The 20,574-nt window shown below is 36.2% G+C and overlaps 2 protein-coding genes across 4 annotated transcripts; one reads left to right on the top strand and one right to left on the bottom strand.

The window, feature by feature from the left end:
• LOC113679817 (uncharacterized) lies at positions 1 to 8,076 on the top strand. 2 transcript variants are annotated; one of them, XM_027196789.2, is made up of 10 exons: positions 1 to 1,008; positions 1,829 to 2,081; positions 2,648 to 2,928; positions 3,450 to 3,606; positions 3,732 to 4,017; positions 4,666 to 4,783; positions 5,061 to 5,198; positions 5,704 to 5,829; positions 6,104 to 6,343; positions 6,649 to 8,076. In XM_027196789.2, exons 1-10 carry the CDS (start codon positions 177 to 179, stop codon positions 6,915 to 6,917), a joined length of 2,700 nt encoding a protein of 899 aa, XP_027052590.2. In that variant the 5' UTR covers positions 1 to 176; the 3' UTR covers positions 6,918 to 8,076. The 2 variants fall into 2 exon arrangements, with proteins under 2 accessions (XP_027052590.2, XP_027052588.2); XM_027196787.2 differs by having other exon boundaries at positions 6,101 to 6,343.
• A 3,530-nt stretch (positions 8,077 to 11,606) lies between these two features.
• On the bottom strand, positions 11,607 to 19,401 carry LOC113679814 (bcl-2-like protein 1). Of its 2 annotated transcripts, none has more exons than XM_027196784.2 (3): positions 19,293 to 19,401; positions 18,629 to 19,184; positions 11,607 to 15,880 (listed from the first exon to the last, which is right to left on the bottom strand). In XM_027196784.2, exons 2-3 carry the CDS (start codon positions 19,052 to 19,054, stop codon positions 15,767 to 15,769), a joined length of 540 nt encoding a protein of 179 aa, XP_027052585.2. In that variant the 5' UTR covers positions 19,055 to 19,184; positions 19,293 to 19,401; the 3' UTR covers positions 11,607 to 15,766. The 2 variants fall into 2 exon arrangements, with proteins under 2 accessions (XP_027052585.2, XP_089061084.1); XM_089204958.1 differs by having other exon boundaries at positions 11,607 to 15,876.
• Positions 19,402 to 20,574: the final 1,173 nt, after the last annotated feature.

Raw genomic sequence — 20,574 nt, 5'->3', positions numbered from 1 at the left:
GACCATCATGCGTTTTGGGTTGAAAACATGGCGGACGGACCGATTGAAGAATCGTTTGACCGTAAAACTATGCCTTTTTTTCGGGAAAAAATTAGCATACTTTCGCGGAATCATCAAAATGCTTCTCTATTGATGTTTTTTTCGAAAATTGTAGCCTGTTTATAGATTAGATTGAAATGTCCCAGGTCAATTACAAAGGACTACTTCAAATTCACTGCCAAAAATCAAAGGCAGTTCTACCTCACTACAGCTGCACGGAAAGAATGCAGGGATTTAGCCCTGTTTTCTCAGCGAATGTGGTTGTTTTCGGAAGAAATTTCACCAGTGGAGGCGAGTTTAGCAACAAGAAACAGGCAGAACAAAATGCGGCCAAAATAGCGCTGCGTGAATTAGGATTGTTGGAACCAAATCTAGACACAAATGAACCAAAATTGCAACAATCTGAGATCGAACAGCCTTTGTTCGTTGTCGATGGCGCTGAAGTTGGTCAGAATAAATCGTGTGCAAACATAAATCCTCTGTCAACACCAGCAACGGATGAATCCCTGGAAGATAAACAGCAGACGCCATCAGCTGAAGAAGATTTGCGCTCACCTGTCGCTCAGAGTTCGGCTACATCTGTAGGGAAAGTTTCTTTATCATTTAAAAATATCATTCAGGAGAAAGCACAGAAAATGGGATTGCCTCTTCCTCAATATGAGACTACAGTAGAGGGGTCTGGTTTTGTTTGCACCATGACCTTTAACGGGCAACAGTTTAAGAGTGAAGGAGTTTCATCCAACAAGAAACAAGCTCAGCAAAGTGCAGCATCAGTAGCTATTAAGCTTTTGAATTTAGAGCAAGGACCTGAGAAAAAATCCCTGATACAAGAAACTGTTGCACTAGACAGTCAGAGTCCTGTGGTCTCTCCAGAAAAATTTGATGCCAAATTGTCTTACAAGAATCTCTTTCAGGAGAACTGTCAACAGAGGGGGAACAAACCACCCATTTATGAAACATCATGGAATGGTAATGTATTCTACTGCATATTTTTTATGCTTGTTGTAAAGATTAATTGTCATCAACAGAAATGCCCAAGCCTGAAAGCAGAGCAACAGATGTTTTGTTGTAACTATACTTGTCAGTCATTGTGCAAAGCATGCACTAAGATAGGTGATATTAAAAAAGTCTCTACATAATGAAGTTTTCTTTTTTTTCCTTCTCTTCTTACCTTATCCTAGTTTAAAGACAAAAGCTCTTGACGGCATTTGGTTACTTTTTTTTTTCTCTTTCATTTTCTTTGTGTGTCTGGCTGTGGTTGTTATTTTTACAGTGCTGTCATACAATGTATGTACTTCTAATTTTCTATTCCATGATGGTGCTTGGACAAATATACATGCATGTTTGCATGTTTGTGCACGTATGATCATGACTTAACAACTAATATCTCAGTTTGATTGGCTTCCATATTCTCTTACTTAATGAGTTGTATACCAATGTGTTAGCACACAATACATGCACTACATATATCATGGTGTTAAAAAATACCTAGTGGGTGCATTTATAAAGTTATTATTAAATATTACTTGACATCAGGACAGGATTGTTTCAGGTAGAGTTTATGTTTTGCTATGCAATCTTTATGCTCTCTGTTTTTATACATTAGCAGTTGGTTTGAGAAACTACAGTAAGATTTCTGAACAGCCCCACACTTCATTACGCATACAGTTCTTGGATAAAGAAAACAATGGCAAAAATAATAGATTGCCTTTGGGACAATGACTTTGTTTTACAATAGTATGGGGCTGTTTAGAAATTTTACTGGAATTGCAAAGATATTTCTTTCAAGGGACTGGATTTATCAGCCGTGTTCAGTTTGGTGACAAGACTGTGTCATCAAAGGTGCCATGCTCCAATAAAAAACAAGCTCAGCAACTGGCTGCCAGGGAAGCCCTGTTAGCTATAGGAGTATCCAATCCAGAAGATGCATTTAACAACAAAGAATCAAGAAAATTGAAATCCAAAAGAACTATGCCACAGATGAGTGGATTTAAAAGAACCTGGGTACACTCTCGTGGTGATCGAGGACAGTTGAATCCATGGTATACTTTGAACTTCTTATACTTAGTAATGATTGGATGAGTGATATCATGATAGCATGATGTAATGGATGATCAAAACCAAGGTCTGAGTTATCTGCCAAAGCTTAAGGCTGAAGTAGATAATTTAGGCATGAGGGTTAATTCATGGTATCATGCAAAAACAAACTGAATGATTGTTTTATTATAAATTTTTTAAACAATCTGCAAAAGAGGACACTTCTCTCTGAGTTTCAAAAGTTTGACAATACTATATAAGCAAGGGGCTTGGAAACTATGCAGACTGAACTCACCATGACAAATGTCAGTAATATCATTTGCAGATGGTATGCCACACTGTGTGTACTGCATTTATCATGCCAACTTTGCATGCTACTTTATGTTCATTGAATGCTCTTGACCAATCAGATTTTCATAGCAAGTCTAATGTATAATTATTAAAATGCTCATTGTCAATAATATCACCATTGAACATTAACCTTCGTAACTTATGTTTTCAGTAAATAATCTTATCCATTATTATTTAAAATCATGATAATATTTTCACTTTTGTGTTTTTGTGTTATCAGGGAAGAAGTTGACCAATCCTGGAATCAGGCAATTATGAACAAAAGACAAAAGCTGGGCACAGATGAGTACCCTCTTAGCAAAGGACAGTTTGAAGGAAGTACATTTGCCCTTCCATTAGAACACCGGCAAGATTTGACAGTCGCTGAAATCTGGAAGGAGAAAAAAAACATTGCTGTTGTTGGAGATACACAGTCATCATTTATTTTGTACTGCACAAGAGTTCCTGGGACTTGTAACATTTTCAATACTCGGACCATGTCCCTAGTTTTGCTTGAGCCAGGTGAACTAACAAAAAACACTTTTATTTAACTTAATGAAAAAATATGAAATTTTAAGTTGGTATACCATTGGTTTGGTAAACTTAAATAATCATGGCAAATCTGATCTATATGCCACATTCAGTGCTCCAAGCTGCAACAGGTTTCATGCCATGGTGTCTTTTTGGCAATCAAATTTGCAGCTTAAGTTGCAAATTTGGTAAGTTGTGTATCCACTAAGTTGCTGCTATGTTTATATTGAATAAGTATATGTTTTTAGTTATTTAATCCTTTAAACCCTGCAAGGGACCAGCTTCTAATATCTTCTTACAGTAATACTAATGAACTATTTGTTATGATCAGAAAAATTGAGAAAATGATGGCAATTCTAAGAAACTTTGATCATTAGGCAAATTCTCCTTTTCAGTCCTAAAGGAAATGTATAGAGAAGAGTTTGGAGAATGTGGATACTGAATGTTGTGTTGTAATGAGTTTATAGATCTTGATTATGTTTTTACTTTGTTTGTATCTTGTAATGTATTAGGTTATCGTATAGTTGGTCTTGATGCCTGTTACACTGATCATAAGGGCAAGGTTGCTCTTAAGGCCGAGAGATGTGCAGATATTATCATTCCTGACTCACCAGATCCTGTTTTGACAAGCTGTGGAGTTGTACTGCTTTATCAAGATCCAGAATCAAGGTTACAGTCATTTGAGGTTCTTTTCTAATAAGTGAAAATCTGCGAGTAGCACCTGCACCTTATGGGTTAATTCTGATTTTGAAAACTTCCATCCTTAACTAAACTGGTTTTTGATATACATGCAGTTTACTTCAAGTGCTCCTAAAGCGGTATCTTTCCAGCCAAGCATTTGTCAATGTGGCTGCAGCATTAGCACAGTACTTTCGTCGCAAGGTTTCTGGTCGTCCTGTATCACTGGATATTCCAAGCCTGACAGAACACATTTGTGAATGGATGTTGGAAGAAGTTGAAAATATTGCAGGAATGCACGAAGAAGCTCTTCATCAGCTGTTTTCTCACATGTGGAAGTTCAACAAGAGATGGTGTTCTGTGTTAAGTACCCCTCTCCCTCATGATCTTGAATCACTGAAGGTACAAAGTACTACAGAATAATGTAGACATGATATTGTAAATGCTCTAAGAAACCTCCTGGGGCCCTCCAAAGTTGACTAGTGGAGCTCTTAAATTATGGAGGAGGGTTATACAAGAGGGAGCTGATTGGATGGCTAGGCTATAGAAAGGGGTACTCATCATAGGGCTCATTATAAAGGAGGGCCAGCTCATTGGAAAGTAGGACCCACTAAGCAGGGAGCTTATTGGAGAGTAGAGCTTATTGGAGGGCAGGGTGTATTAGAGAGCGGATGATAGTAGGGCTCAGAGATGGGGGCTTATCAGAGAGAGGGCTTTTCCATGGGTCTGTTGTATTTCTTCTCTTCTCTTTATTACTTACAAATGTGTGTGGCTACTTTGGAATTAATGATAAATTGTGAAACAGTTTTGGCAGTTGCCAGATTGTAGACAGCTGCAAGTATTGCACTTTAATTTACACATAAGTTGGTTTTCTTATCTGCCTTCAAATTAGCTGGCAAATATTTGAAGGTAAATAAAAAAAATGATAATGGTCGTTGATAAATCTACCTTAACTTAAGTACATGTACCTTCCTGATGAAAGACAAGAAGTGTAAAAATAAATCTTTAAAAATGAATATGATTGTTACTGATGAAGGTTTTTTCACCAAGGCTAAGGCTTTAGATGAACTTGCACATAGACAAGCAAGTGATGTTCAGTACTCAGAGGATTATTACCATCCTTGGAGTCTTCCCAAAGGAAACTTCAAACATCGCATGCTTTCAACAGGTTGGCATCAACTTTTTGGAATCTTACATTATTTTAAAGAATGGACTTCCTGTAGGGATGGGGGTTATTCCATTTGAAAAAAAATTGTGCTTAATAGGAGTTTCTAGAATAACATTCCTTTAAACCACATCATCTTTGGGTAGGTAAAAACAACAGCAGTAAAAACAGACACCAAAAAAGACTATTACTTTAAAGTTGTCCTTTCCTTTGTCAGGAAATTGATAATGGATGTCTTCCCTGTTTTGTAGTTAATGATCAGTTGTTTTTCTTTTCAAAGGTCTTTTTCTTGAACCTGCTGTCGACTGTGCTGTGAGAGAATTGAAAGAAGAAACAGGAATCAAACTGGACCCTGATCAAGTGAAAAACTGCCCCTGGATTGATTTACCACATGATGATAATTTGAATCCCCATAAAGGTAAGGAAGTAAGACATAATTATTGGCCTCAATAGTTCTCAATGCAGTGAATTCTGAATTGAAGAGTCTGGGTTCTAGACCTAGCTAGGTCATTGTGGGTACCATCAAAATCTCATAACCTCACTCTTCCCTGGCATTCCATCAAAGGGGTGGTTGTAGCAGATCTCCTTTGCCAGGGTAAACCTAGGCAGCACAAACCTTCTGCCCTCTAAAGTGATGAAAAATGCCCGTTAAAAAAAGTACTGAGGCTTCAACAAGCAAGGTGGCTTATCAGTGTTAGCATTCTGTCTACAGATTTGAAGCATAAAGCTATGTTAGCTATACCCATGAGGTTTGATCCTTCTTTCCTTGGCATTAGAAGCAAACTATTACTAGTGGTAACCAGTACTAATCAATTTACATGACATGATTTAGAAGGTACTTGTTGACAATCTTTGCACATAGTTTACATTAATCACTAACCTGTTGCAGCCTCTATAAGTGTCATATTAATTTTTTTTCACAGGTGATATTGTGAGGTATTTTTTGTGTGTGTACCATTCAGATGACAATGAAGAGTTAAATTTGTCTCAGGATATGAGTGCAGTAAATACTTCCATTGAGTGGGAAGCAAAGCACAGTATTGATGAAGGTTGGTGCATGGTAATATGAACCTCTGGTTCTTTCTTTATGCTCCTGTTTCAGTTTGTTAAATGTGGCCACTGCAGCTGTCAAGTTATTTAGAAAGGCTTTGTTCAAGGCAATATTACTTATTATAATTATGCATTGCACTTGCCTCTAAATTTGTTTGTCCATTAATTGTTGAATTAATTATACCAGCTCGTTTTCAAGCCACTCAGGCCAATTTGTGAAATGGAGATGTACATTAATTGATGAAAAGATAATTTCTTTATCACTTTCAGTAGAAGGTTTTCCTTCTCTTGAGGCATCAAATGAGCAAGAGGCTGTTGAAAATGAATGTAGTGACTTGATGAGTGGCATGGACCTGCAACGATGCCAAGAGGAGATCCAACAGGACATCCACATCTTGACAAATGGACAAATGGTCCCTGATATGGTGGAGGTGGCCCAAGATGAAGCCCAAAGTCAAAAGGAAGATGCACAGAGAAGAGGAATTAAGCGTAAGAGGAATGAAGATGATGATGGTAAGAACAAAAGGATCTTTAGATCACATTTATTGATTTTCTTTACTGTATGTTGTGCCACACAATTAATCTTATGATGCTAGTTTGGAGGATTTTGTATTGGTCAGTATAGATGACTTTTCTTTAACAAAGGGTTTTAATGGGTCACAGAAATTCAGTGACTAACTTACTGTGTTTCTGATTTTTAAAGTGCATTTCTAGTGTAATTCTTTTATGATCAGAATATGGATGCAAGAATTTTAGAATTGAGAACTTCCATGTCTATGTGATTTAGTTATATCAACTTTCATTGTTTTAATTTATAGTAATAACAGAGGACTGTCAGTTGAGAGGAATATCTTCAATGCCTCAGGACTGCAACATTTCACTTAACTCATTGCCTTCACCTGTGCCTGAGGTGAAACAAGAAGTAATTACAGCTAAATCACCTCATGTCCAGAGCAGTGTGCATGAAGAGTGTGCTTGGTTTTCTGTCGAAGAGGCAAGAACAAAATCACCTGTATTTGAACAGGTTTATCAAAGGGAAGAATTCCAACAACTTTTAGCTTCAATTTTGGCCTCAGAAGAGAGATAGTACAAAATAACTTCCACCCAAAGTGTAAAATTATATTACCTGTACTTATTGAAAATTAGCAGCCTTGTTACAAATTGATCCTCTGTTTTATCAAATCCAATGAATTTTTATTTTAGCAAATACTTTTTCTGTCTGTTATCCACTACCTGAGTAAGAGATATAGTTTTAAGTCATTAAGGTCTGTTTTTTGTTTTTAATTCTAATCCACAGCTAGTAGTACAGATTGTTTGATTGACTTCTGTAACCCTTTAACTCCAAGATCAGATTGTTACCTCTCCCCTTTTGCTGTGACACATTTCCTTGTAAACAAGTTACAAGAATTTTTTGTTAGATCAAGATGACAACATATACCTGATAAGATGAAATTAAGAGATCCTCGCAGCTAAGAACACTACTGAAACGAGTAGTTGTAAATTGGACCTGAAAAAAATTCAGGCCTGTACGGGATTTGAACCCATGACCTCTGCGATACCGGTGCAGCGCTCTACCAATTGAGCTAACAAGCCAACTGGGAGCTGGTCAATGAATTGGGTACAAATAAACATCCAAGTGAATGATGATTTTAGATATATGAAAATTCATATATTTGCACTGCGTTGGAGAGATGAAATTAAGAGATCCTCGCAGCTAAGAACACTACTGAAACAAGTAGTTGTAAATTGGACCTGAAAAAAAAAAAAAAAAAAAAAAAAAAAAACCGCAGTGCAAATATATGAATTTTCATATATCTAAAATCATCATATACCTGATAAGTTTGAGTATTCTTATTACCTGTTTGCTGGATAATGTATGGATATTGTTGGGAGACATTACCTTTTGATCACCTCAGGGAGTTAAAGGGCTAAACCAGAGAGCATGGGAGTTCCCATCCCAAAATGAATTACTTTGAATAAAAGTTTTTGGTAAAATTATAAGTCATGTTTCATGAGAGAGAGACTAAAAAGGTGACTCATGAAAAGTGAAATCCACTGTTGTCATTCATTGTAGAATTTTAGATATAATTGAAGAAAAGTGGATGGGAACTTAAATTAAGACTTTTAGCAACTATTGTAAGTTTTGTATTTCAAGAAGTCTTTGAAAGAATTTCTCATGGTCCAAGTGTGACTTCTGACCATTTTCTCAGAAACTGTCTTAATTAAACAAAGCATTTTGTTAATAATGAGTGTTAATAATTTTGAGATGAAGTATTTCTTTGGATGTCTCTATCAAAAAGAAGTCATTCCACTTTTGCTTTCCATTAAGAAACTGTAACTACTAACTTGTTTTAAAATCGTTTTAAAATCATTCACCTGAATCACCAAATTTTTTTAGCAATTTCATATAGTGAAGAATGACAACAATAATGTACATCACGAATATCTTTCATTTACCCCAAGCTCCTACACAGCTAAAACTGTCTGTTCAGTATGAAAGATCTTGTTTGAATTTTATATGAATGTAGCAGTTAAAAAAAAACAAATCAGCAGGAATTTTGTGACAGAACAAAGATTATACACCACCACTGACCCTCCTGTACTTCAATTGATGAAATAAGCTAAACAAACAGAATGCTGTCTCAAAAGGAAATCCAAACTACATTGTATGTTCTGCATTAAATTTTACTTTCATTTTAATGTTTTTCTCAGGACAACATTAAAATCCAGCACAATTTAGTATTGATTTGAAATGAATTCTTGTTGCTACTATGCAAGATCACTCATCTTAAATTTGTAATTGCAATGGCAACTTAAAGCAAATGAGGAAATTCCATATAGTACTCAATGTGATCAGTATTTTTTTAAACACAGCCCAGGGGTTATCAAAATCATATTTGCAGAAGGTGGTGTTATAGCATACTTTGAGGTTCTGTATCAACTAAAACTGGAGCATAACTTAAGCACTAGGAAATGACTCTATTGAGATGGTGAGAGAAATATTATTTTGCAAACCCAAGTGACTGATCCAATCATTTTTGGTCCTTTAACACCCAAAATCACCCAAAATCTGACTGTTAATTCTCCACTTTAGCTGCTAGATATTTCTTTAAATTAGTCAGGCAAGTTTGGTGTTCAGTATTAGTATTTTTGCTGCCTGTATGGATATTATAGGGAGAAGGTGAATGTTAATCACTTATGGGTTGGGATTAAGAGGGTTAACAGTGGAAGATCCAGTTCAGTTAACCCTGTAATCTATAAGAGTGACCACCATCTAATTTCTCCTCATGATATTACCCCTGAATCAAACTTAAAGTCATATGCATAAGGAAATTATAACCCACTAAAGCAGTTCTTGATTGATGAACAAACTGACTCCTTGTCAATACCTTGGGAGATGGAAAGAGAACAGCATGAAGATTATGCATACTGTTGTTAGGGTGTAAACGGTTATTGGATGAACTCTGAAGTCTCCTTAACTTTGGGCCCTACTTCTGGATCAGTCACTGAATGTCAATTGTAGTAGCACAATTAAAAGAGAAGACCAGCCCTACATTAAAACTTTAATCAAAACTATAACAAAATTCTTGAATGTGATTGGTTATCACCAGCCTGATTTGAGCACCAATAGGACAGCATAGTTGTGTCATGCTTGTAATTGGACTGTGAAATAGGACAGTTAAAGGGACAGTTCACATATCTGATGCCTGTGTAAGTGGACAGAATGCATCACAAGCACGCGCTGTTGTCTTGCATTTCAGTGAGTTAAATGTTGATATTTTTATGAAAATGTATAACCAATGTCTAGTTTCTTTCTCAAATTTTGTCATAGTTTTGATTTATTAGTAACAGGACTTTGTGTTGTCCAATTCTGTCTGTAACCATACTCGTGATTAACAAATTGGATTCCAGCTTTGTGGTGGTCCAATTTTGTTAATCACTCGTATGATTACTGACCAAATTGGACTCCATTCAGTCCTATTACTATAATATAAATAAACAACATGTATGTATCATAGAATGAAAATTTTACTATTATAGTAATCATTTCATTACTGTTTTTGAATACAGTAAGTCACCCACTAATTACTTGTTAGGTTGCAAGAGTTAGTGGAAAATATTTTCAAAGATTCTTTTAATCAATTGAACACTGAAATGTTAGCAAATGTCATTGATAATTTTATCTTGGGTTGTAGTGTATATATTGAATCAAGTAGGATTATAATCTGCACAAAGTACTGTACAAGGCATACTTAAAATATCAATGGTCAAGTGTTACCACATGCCAGCTCTCTTCACTTTAAAAGAGCGATAAGCTAGGTTGTAGTGTAAATGATGAATCAGGTGGGATTATGAATGAATGAATGTGTATTTATATACCGCACATATCACATACTGTCTCAAGGCGGTTTACAATTTTAATTGAGTGAGATCGAATGTCAGCTTGTAAAGGTGCCTCTGGCTGCCGCTATCAGTCCATATTTGATCTCACTCACCCACCAAGCCCATGCATGATATGTACAATGAAACAACAGTTAAGTGTGTAGGTTCTTTAACGTCCCCTGCTGACCATGCATGTAACACTGAAGATGCAGGAGACGTTTAGAGGTTTATAGTCCTTATTTGAGAAGACTTGAATGTCTAACCATTTGCTGGTACAATTACAAAGGCAGCACATTCTCCTCAGTTATTTAAGACCCTGAGTGTTGGTCCGGTCTGGGGCTCGAACCCTTGACCTCCCGCACAGCAGACTGGCGCTCTACCATTACTGAGCTAACCAGGCGGCTCTGCGTTAAGTACTGTGCAAGGTGTACTTAAACCATCAATGGTCAAGTGTTACCACATGCCGGTTCTCTTCACTTTAAAAGAGCGATAAGCTAGGTTGTAGTGTATATAATGAATCAGGTGGGATTGTACTCTGCGTTAAGTACCGTGCAAGGTGTACTTAAAACATCAATGGTCAAGTGTTACCACATGCCGGTTCTCTTCACTTAAAAGTGTGATAAGCTAGGTTGTAGTGTATATATTGAAACAGGTGGGATCATACTCTGTGTAAAGTACTGTACAAGGTGTACTTAAAATATCAATGGTCAAGTGTTACCACATGCCAGCTCTCTTCACTTTAAAAGAGCGATAAGTTAGGTTGTAGTGTATATAATGAATCAGGTGGAATTATACTCTGCATAAAGTACTGTAAGAATTGTATATCAACGGTCAAGTGTTACCACATGCCGGTTCTCTTCACTTAAAAGTGTGATAAGCTAGGTTGTAGTGTATATATTGAATCAGGAGGGATTATACTCTGCATAAAGTACTGTAAGAATTGTACTTAAAATATCAATGGTCAAGTGTTACCACATGCTGGTTCCCTTCTCTTAAAAAGAGTGTTAAGCTAGGTTGTAGTGTATATATTGAAACAGGTGGGATCATACTCTGTGTAAAGTACTGTACAAGGTGTACTTAAAATATCAATGGTCAAGTGTTACCACCTGCTGGTTCTCTTCAAATTAAAAGTTCGAGTGCTAAGCAGCAGCCTTGTTTTGTTCAAACCTGTAAAAAGGGAGAGTGATCAACCTGTGTAGACACCCCTAATGGTGAACTGCAAAATGTTCAAAAAGGTCTTGTTGCTGAACACAAAGTTTGCTGAATCACAATCTCTGATTTCTTACTTTTCACATGTAATTCTTTTTTTTTTTTTTTTGGTAATACAACTATATTAATGATGTATTGGGACAGTACATGATGTTTTGAAAGAGGAACCATAATTACTCAAAAATAGTGTACTGAAAAAGAAATTTATTTTCCTTTTTGTTTTGTGTGGTTCTATACTTGATCTTAATTCAGTACCTGTTTCTAATTAAATTATATATTTTAAGCCCCTTTTCTTGGAAGTATAATTTTCAACAATGTGGATATAGGCAAAGACTGAGAACAACAACAAAAGTCAATACCAGTTTGCTGGTTATATTCCCCTGCTGTATCAGAAGGGACCTTACAGAATGACAGCTATTGTATCTATAGGCAAGGCCAATCAACAACTGTTTTCCTCTGGAGCTCCACAATTTAGATCCAGTCTGGTTTTGGATTAGTGCTACATCTGTTTTTGAATTACTAAGATTTTCAGTTCAGTGAGACATAACAGAAATTTGGAGACTACATTTTGACATTTAGATTGCCTTGTCATGAGCATGTTTCTCATCACAACATGCCATTTAACCTTTTGGTGAACTTTCATGTTTGACAGTTGGCAGAAAGGGTTGCCTCTGACAGCCATTTTGCCGTCAAAACCTACACATTATTGTATTGCAGAAGATGTCAAGGAAACAAACTGAATTTCATGACCATATGCACAGCTATTGGTTTTGCTTGTCAAGTTCTTTGTTTGAAAATGTTCTCATCATAGTGGCTGTCATGCTTGTCATAATATAAGGTCCCCTTCCATTTAACTTATTTTGTTATCAAAAAGGTGTGCCAGTATTTTACATCATTATGCCAGTTCTGATAAAAATATTTTACAATGGTAGATATTTATTCTACCTCACAGTGATCCACTTTGGGTGGACTTGAAATATAGAATACTGATACAATATGTCAATGGCCTAAAGGCCTACATTTTCATGTGCTGATAATGCACATAACTTATATCTAGATTGTTAAAAAGAACACTGAAAACCCAACTATGATTTTTTGGATGCTCTGAGATGGATAGTTATACAGATTCACACAATTTATGTTGCCTGATTGTTTGCAATCCTTAAGGAACATTTCTGAGAAAGTTCTGGGCTTGCTCTGATCAGAGGCCATTTTATAAAGAAAGAAAATGACCTCATTAAGGGAAGTGAGATGGACAAAGAGGAAGGGAAAGGTGTCAACAAACTATCTGATAATCAGGCAATTACCAAATGCAACGATATTATAAATCAGTGTCTTAAAATCTAAAATGTGTTATATATTAAACTGCTATCTTATGAAATGGAAATTGCTAAATATATATATACTACAATTAACATCTTTAAATAGACCTTGTTCAGTAAAGTTCAAATTGCTAACTATTTTCGTTAGTAAATTGCCATGTTCAAAGAGATTTTAAAGTATCTTGAATATATGATTTGTCAACAATCCATTCAAAATCTGTAAATTATCAAAGTTAATTCTTTAACTCCCAAGCTCTGATTTTTCACTCTCTGGTCTTGTTGCTAAACACTTCATTGTAAATTACTAACAAGAATTTGGCATTAGATCAAGGCAACAACTTCTACCTGATGAGTTCGTAGTCTCATCACCTGTTTGCTGGTTAGTGAATGGATATTATAGGAAGAAGTTGCATGTTAATCTCTTCTGGGAGTTAAAGGGTAAATCTCACACATATAAATAAAATTTTGCTCACTTTACCATAAATAACCTCTGACACAAAATGACTTTTGAGATAAAAAAAGAAAAGAAATACCTTAACCTACAGAGAATTACTGAAAATCAAAAAAAGATTTAACTTCACTTTTCAATAGGTGGTATGAACAAATTTTTAAATGATATTAAAAATTTAAACAAGTTGTTAATGTTACCTAGGCAATATGCATAGACATAACTATTCTACTACAATACGTTTGCATTAAATGAAAGCAACTGAATATTCTCAAATAATTATTTTAAAAGGAGTTTTAGTGACAATAAAATTCTACATAACAAGCTAAAGCTGCCTTTAAGTTAACAGGAAATTATGCATGTACCATCCTGAGTACATGAGAACTTGGAATAAAACAATGATGATGGCCAAAGTATACCTGCCAACATTTAATTTTTTTTTCATGTTGTTGAGATTTCCATATCCATATAACCTTGCCTTTTAAAAATGCTCCTTCAACAACTGAAAATTTCTAAGAAATTCCTTCTAACAACTGAAAATCAATCAAATGCACTGTTGATTGCAATGGTATTTTAGGCTACTGCTGGGGTTTTCAATGACCATTCCATTAGTGACTGCCGATGTTGTAATAGGCGGCTGTGCTGTAAGGTGATACCCAAACACGAGAGCTTAAGACTTAACCTTTAACTCCCAAGATCTGACTGTTAATTCTCTCCTCTTGCTTAGTCGCGAGAAGTTGGTGTAAGATCAAGACAAAAACTTCTTCCCGATAAGTTTTGGTATTCTCATTAATAACCATTTGCTAAAAAACCATTGCATATCATAGGGAGATGTTACATGACAGTCACTTCTGGGAGTTAAAGGGTTAACTGACCACAGTGAGAGGTCTGACAGGTAGCAGTAGATCACCACCAACCGGCTTTTATGGAAATCTTTACTACTGTCAACCATGTTGCAGATCTCTTGAGCAAGTACTGATGTTCAGAGGATTTACAAGGTCATTCTCCTAAATAATGACTGGCAGATTTCTATCCATATTCCTTTTGTCTGCTTAACATTACCATTACAATAGTAATTTCTAGTAGGGTGAAAGAACATCACAAGTTTGGTTCTGAATGTCAAAGTTCAAATTAATGTTATTTAAAGGTGCAGTGAAGAACAAAGGACAAATGTGACAGACTGATGACTAGCACATGAGAATCAAAGTCCCCTATGGAAAAGGTTGATGTTTTCAGTTTTACAGTCAGCAGGTATACCTTACACATTGCTCAATGAATTCATTGTCAAGTGGACTACTAAAATTGGAGCTAAAGAGGGCTGTGCCTTGAAAGCAAATCAGAGGCCAAAATTGTGATGATGCACTGATCAAATTCTGAAAGCTGGAAGTTGAACCTAGGACAATATTAAAGCTGGAACACAAACAGAGTTGTGTGTGAGCAAGATAAAAAACATAAACAGGAAATGAAATTCCTGGTCAAATGATATGTCACACCCTAGACCGATAATTCAAACAAACTCAAACACTAGTTTCAAAACAGATGATATAAACTATGGTCAACTGTGTCTAAAAATTTTAGTTGTAAACACAAATATGTGCTAAAGTCCACCTGGACTGTACATGTTCACACCTGAACTACAAATTTTTTCTATTCAACTGCCATTGATTCTTAATGTGAATTACTGTAAACATTGGTATACTAAACCTGCTTATCCTCACTTCATTAGGAGCGATTCTCACCCCTCCATATCAAAGACTAATGCATGTGCACCTGATTTTCACATCTGCTACCAAATTAAGTTGAGTGAGGTGTGATGGAAGTTTGGCATTGATGTTAAAACTGTGTTGGTGCTGCAAATGGATCTGTTTCAAGGGGAAACATGTTGTTTGAATTCTTTTGGTAGGCTTTCACTTTGAAAACACCTTTACTTAATGGCCAAAACCTGTCACCAAACTTTTTATTCACTTAACTCAACTGAAAATTGTAGCAACAAAAAAACTTGCTCAATTAGAACTACTTTGTTTGTCTAATTTTCTACACTCACATGAAGTGAGAAAACTCTTTGGTTTGTCTTAGGAAATTTTGAGAGGTCTTGGGACATGCTGAAGTACATACATGCAACTAATTGTCAGATTTCCTCGACATCATGAAAATTTGGCAGGTGTATTATACCCTTGACTTGTCCTAATTGTTACTTATTGAAGGAGCAAGCAAAGGACAGGGATTCAGGAACTCATCACTGGTTTACTTAGTCTCCTGTCACTAACAAAAAATGAATTTTTGAAGAGATTTTTCCTTTAGACTAGTGTATATCATAATTTTATGGTGGGAACATTGTTTAACGAAAAACTCTTAAGATCAAAATCTCAATTATAAAAAGATGTTTCAATATGCTATATCTGAATAAACCCATTTGTCAGCCAAGCAGAAAAATATTTTAAGAAACAGGAAGTATGCCTTATAAAATGAATGGATGAAAATAAAAGGCCCATTTAATAGATCATGCAAGACACTCAGCAATTTAGTTAAGTAAACTCAAACAAACACATTACACACACTTTGAGGTTGGATGGTTCATCTGCTGTACATAAAAGCTGCTAATGTGCCAAGTCCCAGTGTAGTGAGAAAGACACCTTTCCACCATCCTGCATTTTCGCCTTTGTCATTAAATTGTCTATGGAGGCCTTCCTAAAAGAAATGACATAATGTCAATTTATGGTAAAGTTAATTAATAGTAAGGGGGCAGTGTGGCCAAGTGGATTAAGGGCTCTCGGTTTGTAACCTGGTGATCCTGGGCTTAAGTCCTTCACCCTGTTACTAAATTTACTTTATCTCTGTTGCCTTAAGTTAATCTCTTTCCTATACAGTCAAGTGGTCTGTCTCCTGCCAGGTAGGATTTTGCAAACAATATGTTTATTTACAATATTTGTTCCAATTTGTTTCCTTCTGGTCAAACCTGATAAAATAAAGTGTATTATTATTATTGTTAATATTTTTATTATCATTATTATTATTATTATTATTGTTATTATTGTTATTATCATCAAGACTCCACATGTTATAAATACCAATCAAAAATGCAAATATGCTATGCTATGCAAATCCTTCTTTGTGATTTTAAAGACAGCGAGGCCAATATCCAGCTGTCTTCACTGAACATGCTAAGTCAATAAGGGATTTATTACATCGCAAAAAGAAAAACACAAAAGAATTGTAATATCAATTCTTAAAACTCAACAGGGTTTTCTATTATTGCCAGTCACCAAAGCATACTTTGTGATTGAATTGTTTTCAAAGCTAATAAAAATATGTTTCCCTGATGGAGAAAACATTTTCTTAAGCCACAAAGTGTTCAAAGCAGCCCTAAAGAATTCTTGAGTTATATGCAATAAAAGCCTGCAATTCTGATAAGGGCAAAATAGACATAGCTAGCAGGTTTGAGTGAAAATAATACTTCTCCTTTCTGTCTGCCATTCTTTTTTTTTTTAATGTTAGGTGTGAAGTTAAGAGTTGTATCATGTGATAAACCCATGTCAATATTTTTCTATATTTATACTCATCACCTGTCTACTTGAGATTTTACTGATGTTGTATAAAGGAGAAATAATTTCTTGGTAAATCTTGGAAGTAAGAGGATTAACGCTGGATGCTAATCTTAGAATCTTTCAGACTTAATATGGTTCTGTTTCAATGGTCTTCTAGTACATAAAAATGGCACTAGATCAAACAAAATATTCTGAGAATTATGTGATTTGCATTTTTCAGCATTCCAGTTTATTTCCTAACAGACACCCACACTTTTTGATTACCACTAAATTTGGATGGCTGCATGGCAGCCCACACAAGAATAACACAAATGCTGACTGACAACCAAAGGAAATCTAAAAGCTGCAACGCCTGATTTTGGATCATGTCCCTGCATTTCTTTCCCCCACCCCCCCTGCAAAAAAATTTTCTCTTAATCTCTTCATCCCAGTCTTGAAGTTAAGTCAATCAAGTTGATGAGAATTGCCCAAAATCAAAGAAAATCCACAAAAATTACCACTATTCTTACTATCAGCAACCTCAAAATTTCTTAACACAGAAAAGATTTCCCTCACTTTTGCTCATTTTCAGAAAATAAAGATCACGTTTTCTTCAGCAGATTAAGTGAGCTATGCTGCAGACTCAATTAGTTCATATAAATACACCAGAAAAGGGACATATTTAGTAAAAAATCTGACCTAACAACCATAAATGTCCCAGCAAAAGTATTATCAAAAGGTTTACAGTATTTGATGAAATCTTTCAACTAGTTGACTACTTTAGATATTCATGCTAACTTTTCCAAAACATTTTATAAGAGACTTGAATATTTCGATTTATAAAAATATTCAAAACAGACTGAACTTTGATCTGGACTTGTTATTTTCAGTCAAATAAAAATCAATTCTGTTTATTCTTTGGTAATTGCATAGTTTCCATTGTTTACATGAATGCCTGGGCTGTTCAATATTGCTGTGGTTACCTTTCTCAAAAAACGCTTCTCATGCCAGACATAATTTGTTTTAAAAAGAGTCTCTTAGGAGAAGAAGTTTCTAGATTATTAGAAAACTGAAAACAAGGCTGAACAAGTCCTGTCGATTGTACAAAAACGAAAACTATGTTAATATGCTGTGATTAACTGCTGAAGATTCCAAAGAATTTGACACATCTGTCACTGAAAGCTTACGACTGTGCTTGCAAACTGCTTTCTCAGCACTTTGGCTTTTTCATCAGTGACCCGCCATGTGAAAATTCTAATCAGTTCGCGCAGGCAACATGATTGGTTTAATCTTGCACAAGGACGTACTACGTAAATGTACACATGTACAACATCTTGTACGTTGAAGCTCTCAGGTAATACGTTTTGCGCAAAAGTTAAGTGAACATTTTCTGAGATCATCCACAGGGTGGCATAGAGGTGATTTTCGTGAAGGTCGTATTTTATAATTAAAATATGACAAATCATTTCAAATACTCCTCCACACATGCGACGACTTCCCGCAATCAGTGAGAAAAATTCTAAAAATGTTCCTATCCAACAAAAAACACGCTAAGCAATTATGGTTCTTTTGTTTGAATTTTTTGTCACTATTCAGCGCCTAGGATGTAATGACGTCTGAATCTTCGAAATTTTCCCTGTCCCCGACTGATTAGAAGAAAAAGGCCTTTTATTATTTATAAATACCAGTCAGTAGCAGCTGAAACCGACATACAGTCTTAAACCTTTCTTTGTTTACGAAAGAATTTCGAATTATTACGACCTCCAATGTCAGTCGGCGGGGTTTTAAAAATATCCAAGCGGTATTTAATGTAGTTAATTTTTGCCTCGGGTTCAAGTAAAGGACACAGAGTTAAACTAAAAATATAACACAAGACAGTACGAAGTAGATCGCATTTAAACCAGTTACCCACCCATCCACCATGGTTTTCGATCCATTCACAAAGGCCGCCAACATATCTTCCAACCCAGTCAGTTACTGATCCAACAAGCTCTTTCATATGGTGTTGATCGCAATACATAGCCAGCTTTCCTCCAAAGGCATACAAAGCTACAATCCTTCCCCAGTTAACTCCATCTACAAATACCTCACTGGCGATTTCGAAAAACGTTTGATAGACAGTTGCTGGAGTTATATTTAATTTGTGGCACAAATGGTTCAATAGTAAAGGGTATTGCTCCTCGATTTGATCGGCAAGTTTGCGTAGAGTAGCAGCAGTGGGCGATACAGGGATTGGGTTATTTCCAAGTCTGTAAGATATGAAATCTTTGGCTAGATCCTTGGCTTGTTGGGCAATCGGCGAATCATCCGCGCTGGGCAGTTTGTGTCGGCTTTCCATGGGGCTTTAAATTTTTTTGAGCATTTACTCGCACAGACCACACGCGCTTTCACTTTCTCGTCCCTTCTTCCTTCGCACTATAAAGTCTTCGTTGTGTACTGTTCGGAAGGCGTTTCTTCTCCCCATCTGCCTACAAGCGAATTTCAATGGTAAGAAAATAAAAGAGAAAATCCAGCTTTCGAAAAGCTGAGTGATTTGAAGGATTTGACGCTTTCAAAAGTGGGAAAATCGAAATTACCTTCATCCATCTCCGCAGTCCAGAAAGCCGAACAGAAATTAGAGATTACTGAATATTTATAACCTTGTCAAGGCATTTAAAATTACAGTGATCTCATTGGCCTATTTGGATGCGGGGGCGTAAGGAGGATCCTTGGACAAAATATGCTGTCCTATACAAGTGCCAGTATTGGACCAATATAGGTCTGATTCAGCGAAAACGATAACACGCGGGAGACGCGTGCTAAATGTGATTTCGCAGCAAAAACGACCAAAACACACATTCCCCTCACATGCCTAATCAGGTCCCTGTTTTCAGCCCTCTGATTGGTTGATTACGTTGCTTCGTCAAGGTTATTTTTACCACATTTTTCTCGGGGTTAAAAATTTTCTTGGATCGCCGGGAACTATTGTTTGTTTCAATTTACTATTGAAGGTGAAGAGTCGAGTTCGAATAGCGAGGAGATCTAATCTTTGATTTAACATTCGCCGAGATAATTTCTACCGTTTGATACAGTTTCTGAGGACCACAGCCTTTCCCGAGGGGAGATACGCAGTTTATATTGCCACCGTTTTGACGATTTGCACGGCTGTTGTGTTCCCGATATTCAAGAAGAGAAGTGGTTTCGCCGGTTGCCGGCTGAGTGGGTCGCAGAAGAGGACATTTTGTACATTAACAATCGTCTATTGAGATACATTTGAACAGTTCGCAAACGAAGTTTTGATTTTAAAAGGGGTTCGAGAACTGAGTGCTGCGTTAGCTGAAAGGACCCCAGCTGAAACTTACTCGTGACTGCTCCTGTCGAGATTCGTGACGGTTTGAATCTGTGCTGTAGAATATAAACATACTGAATCATGGAGTCATCTCTAAGCAGAATCACAGCGTCTAGCGATGTTAATTTTGTCGAGCAAGAAGACAGTTTGAGAAGAAGAAGCGAAAATGTGAACAGTACACGATCATCGGACCATGTGGAAAACCGCCAACAAACTGTGACGCAATCGAATTTAGAGGAGATTTTGTTAAATAATAACAATGTAACTCCGCAACAAGTTGGCCAGATCCTACAAGCCATCGGCGACGAGCTCAACAATGCGTTCAAATTTCAAGTGAGGAGCAGCAAGAATGGATAATTGGAGTAGGAGAAGGCCATTCAAGAAGGTTTCAAGAACTTAAAAATGACCGAATCGTTCACGGCGTTTTGGTATGAACCTCCATTTACATGTACTTAGGGTTCCATACGAACCTGTCGCTTTACGTTATATGCGATATTTACTTGTATTGTCGCTATTTTCCTCTGCCATCG

The sequence above is a fragment of the Pocillopora damicornis genome, chromosome 4, assembly GCF_964200805.1.
Source record: "Pocillopora damicornis chromosome 4, jaPocDami1.2, whole genome shotgun sequence".
Lineage (NCBI taxonomy): Eukaryota > Metazoa > Cnidaria > Anthozoa > Scleractinia > Pocilloporidae > Pocillopora > Pocillopora damicornis.
This window is presented reverse-complemented; position numbering and strand designations above follow the sequence as displayed.

What these genes read in the sequence shown, in the direction of transcription:
- LOC113679817 (XM_027196787.2), top strand. Translation starts at nt 177, where the DNA reads ATGTCCCAGGTCAATTACAAAGGACTACTTCAAATTCACTGCCAAAAA. An exon ending in ACATCGCATGCTTTCAACAG is followed by an intron (nt 4,784 to 5,060) that starts GTTGGCATCAAC and finishes TTCTTTTCAAAG; the next exon opens with GTCTTTTTCTTGAACCTGCT. An exon ending in TAATTTGAATCCCCATAAAG is followed by an intron (nt 5,199 to 5,703) that starts GTAAGGAAGTAA and finishes TTTTTTTCACAG; the next exon opens with GTGATATTGTGAGGTATTTT.
- LOC113679814 (XM_027196784.2), bottom strand. Translation starts at nt 19,054, where the DNA reads ATGGAAAGCCGACACAAACTGCCCAGCGCGGATGATTCGCCGATTGCC. An exon ending in TCGAAAACCATGGTGGATGG is followed by an intron (nt 15,881 to 18,628) that starts GTGGGTAACTGG and finishes CATTTCTTTTAG; the next exon opens with GAAGGCCTCCATAGACAATT.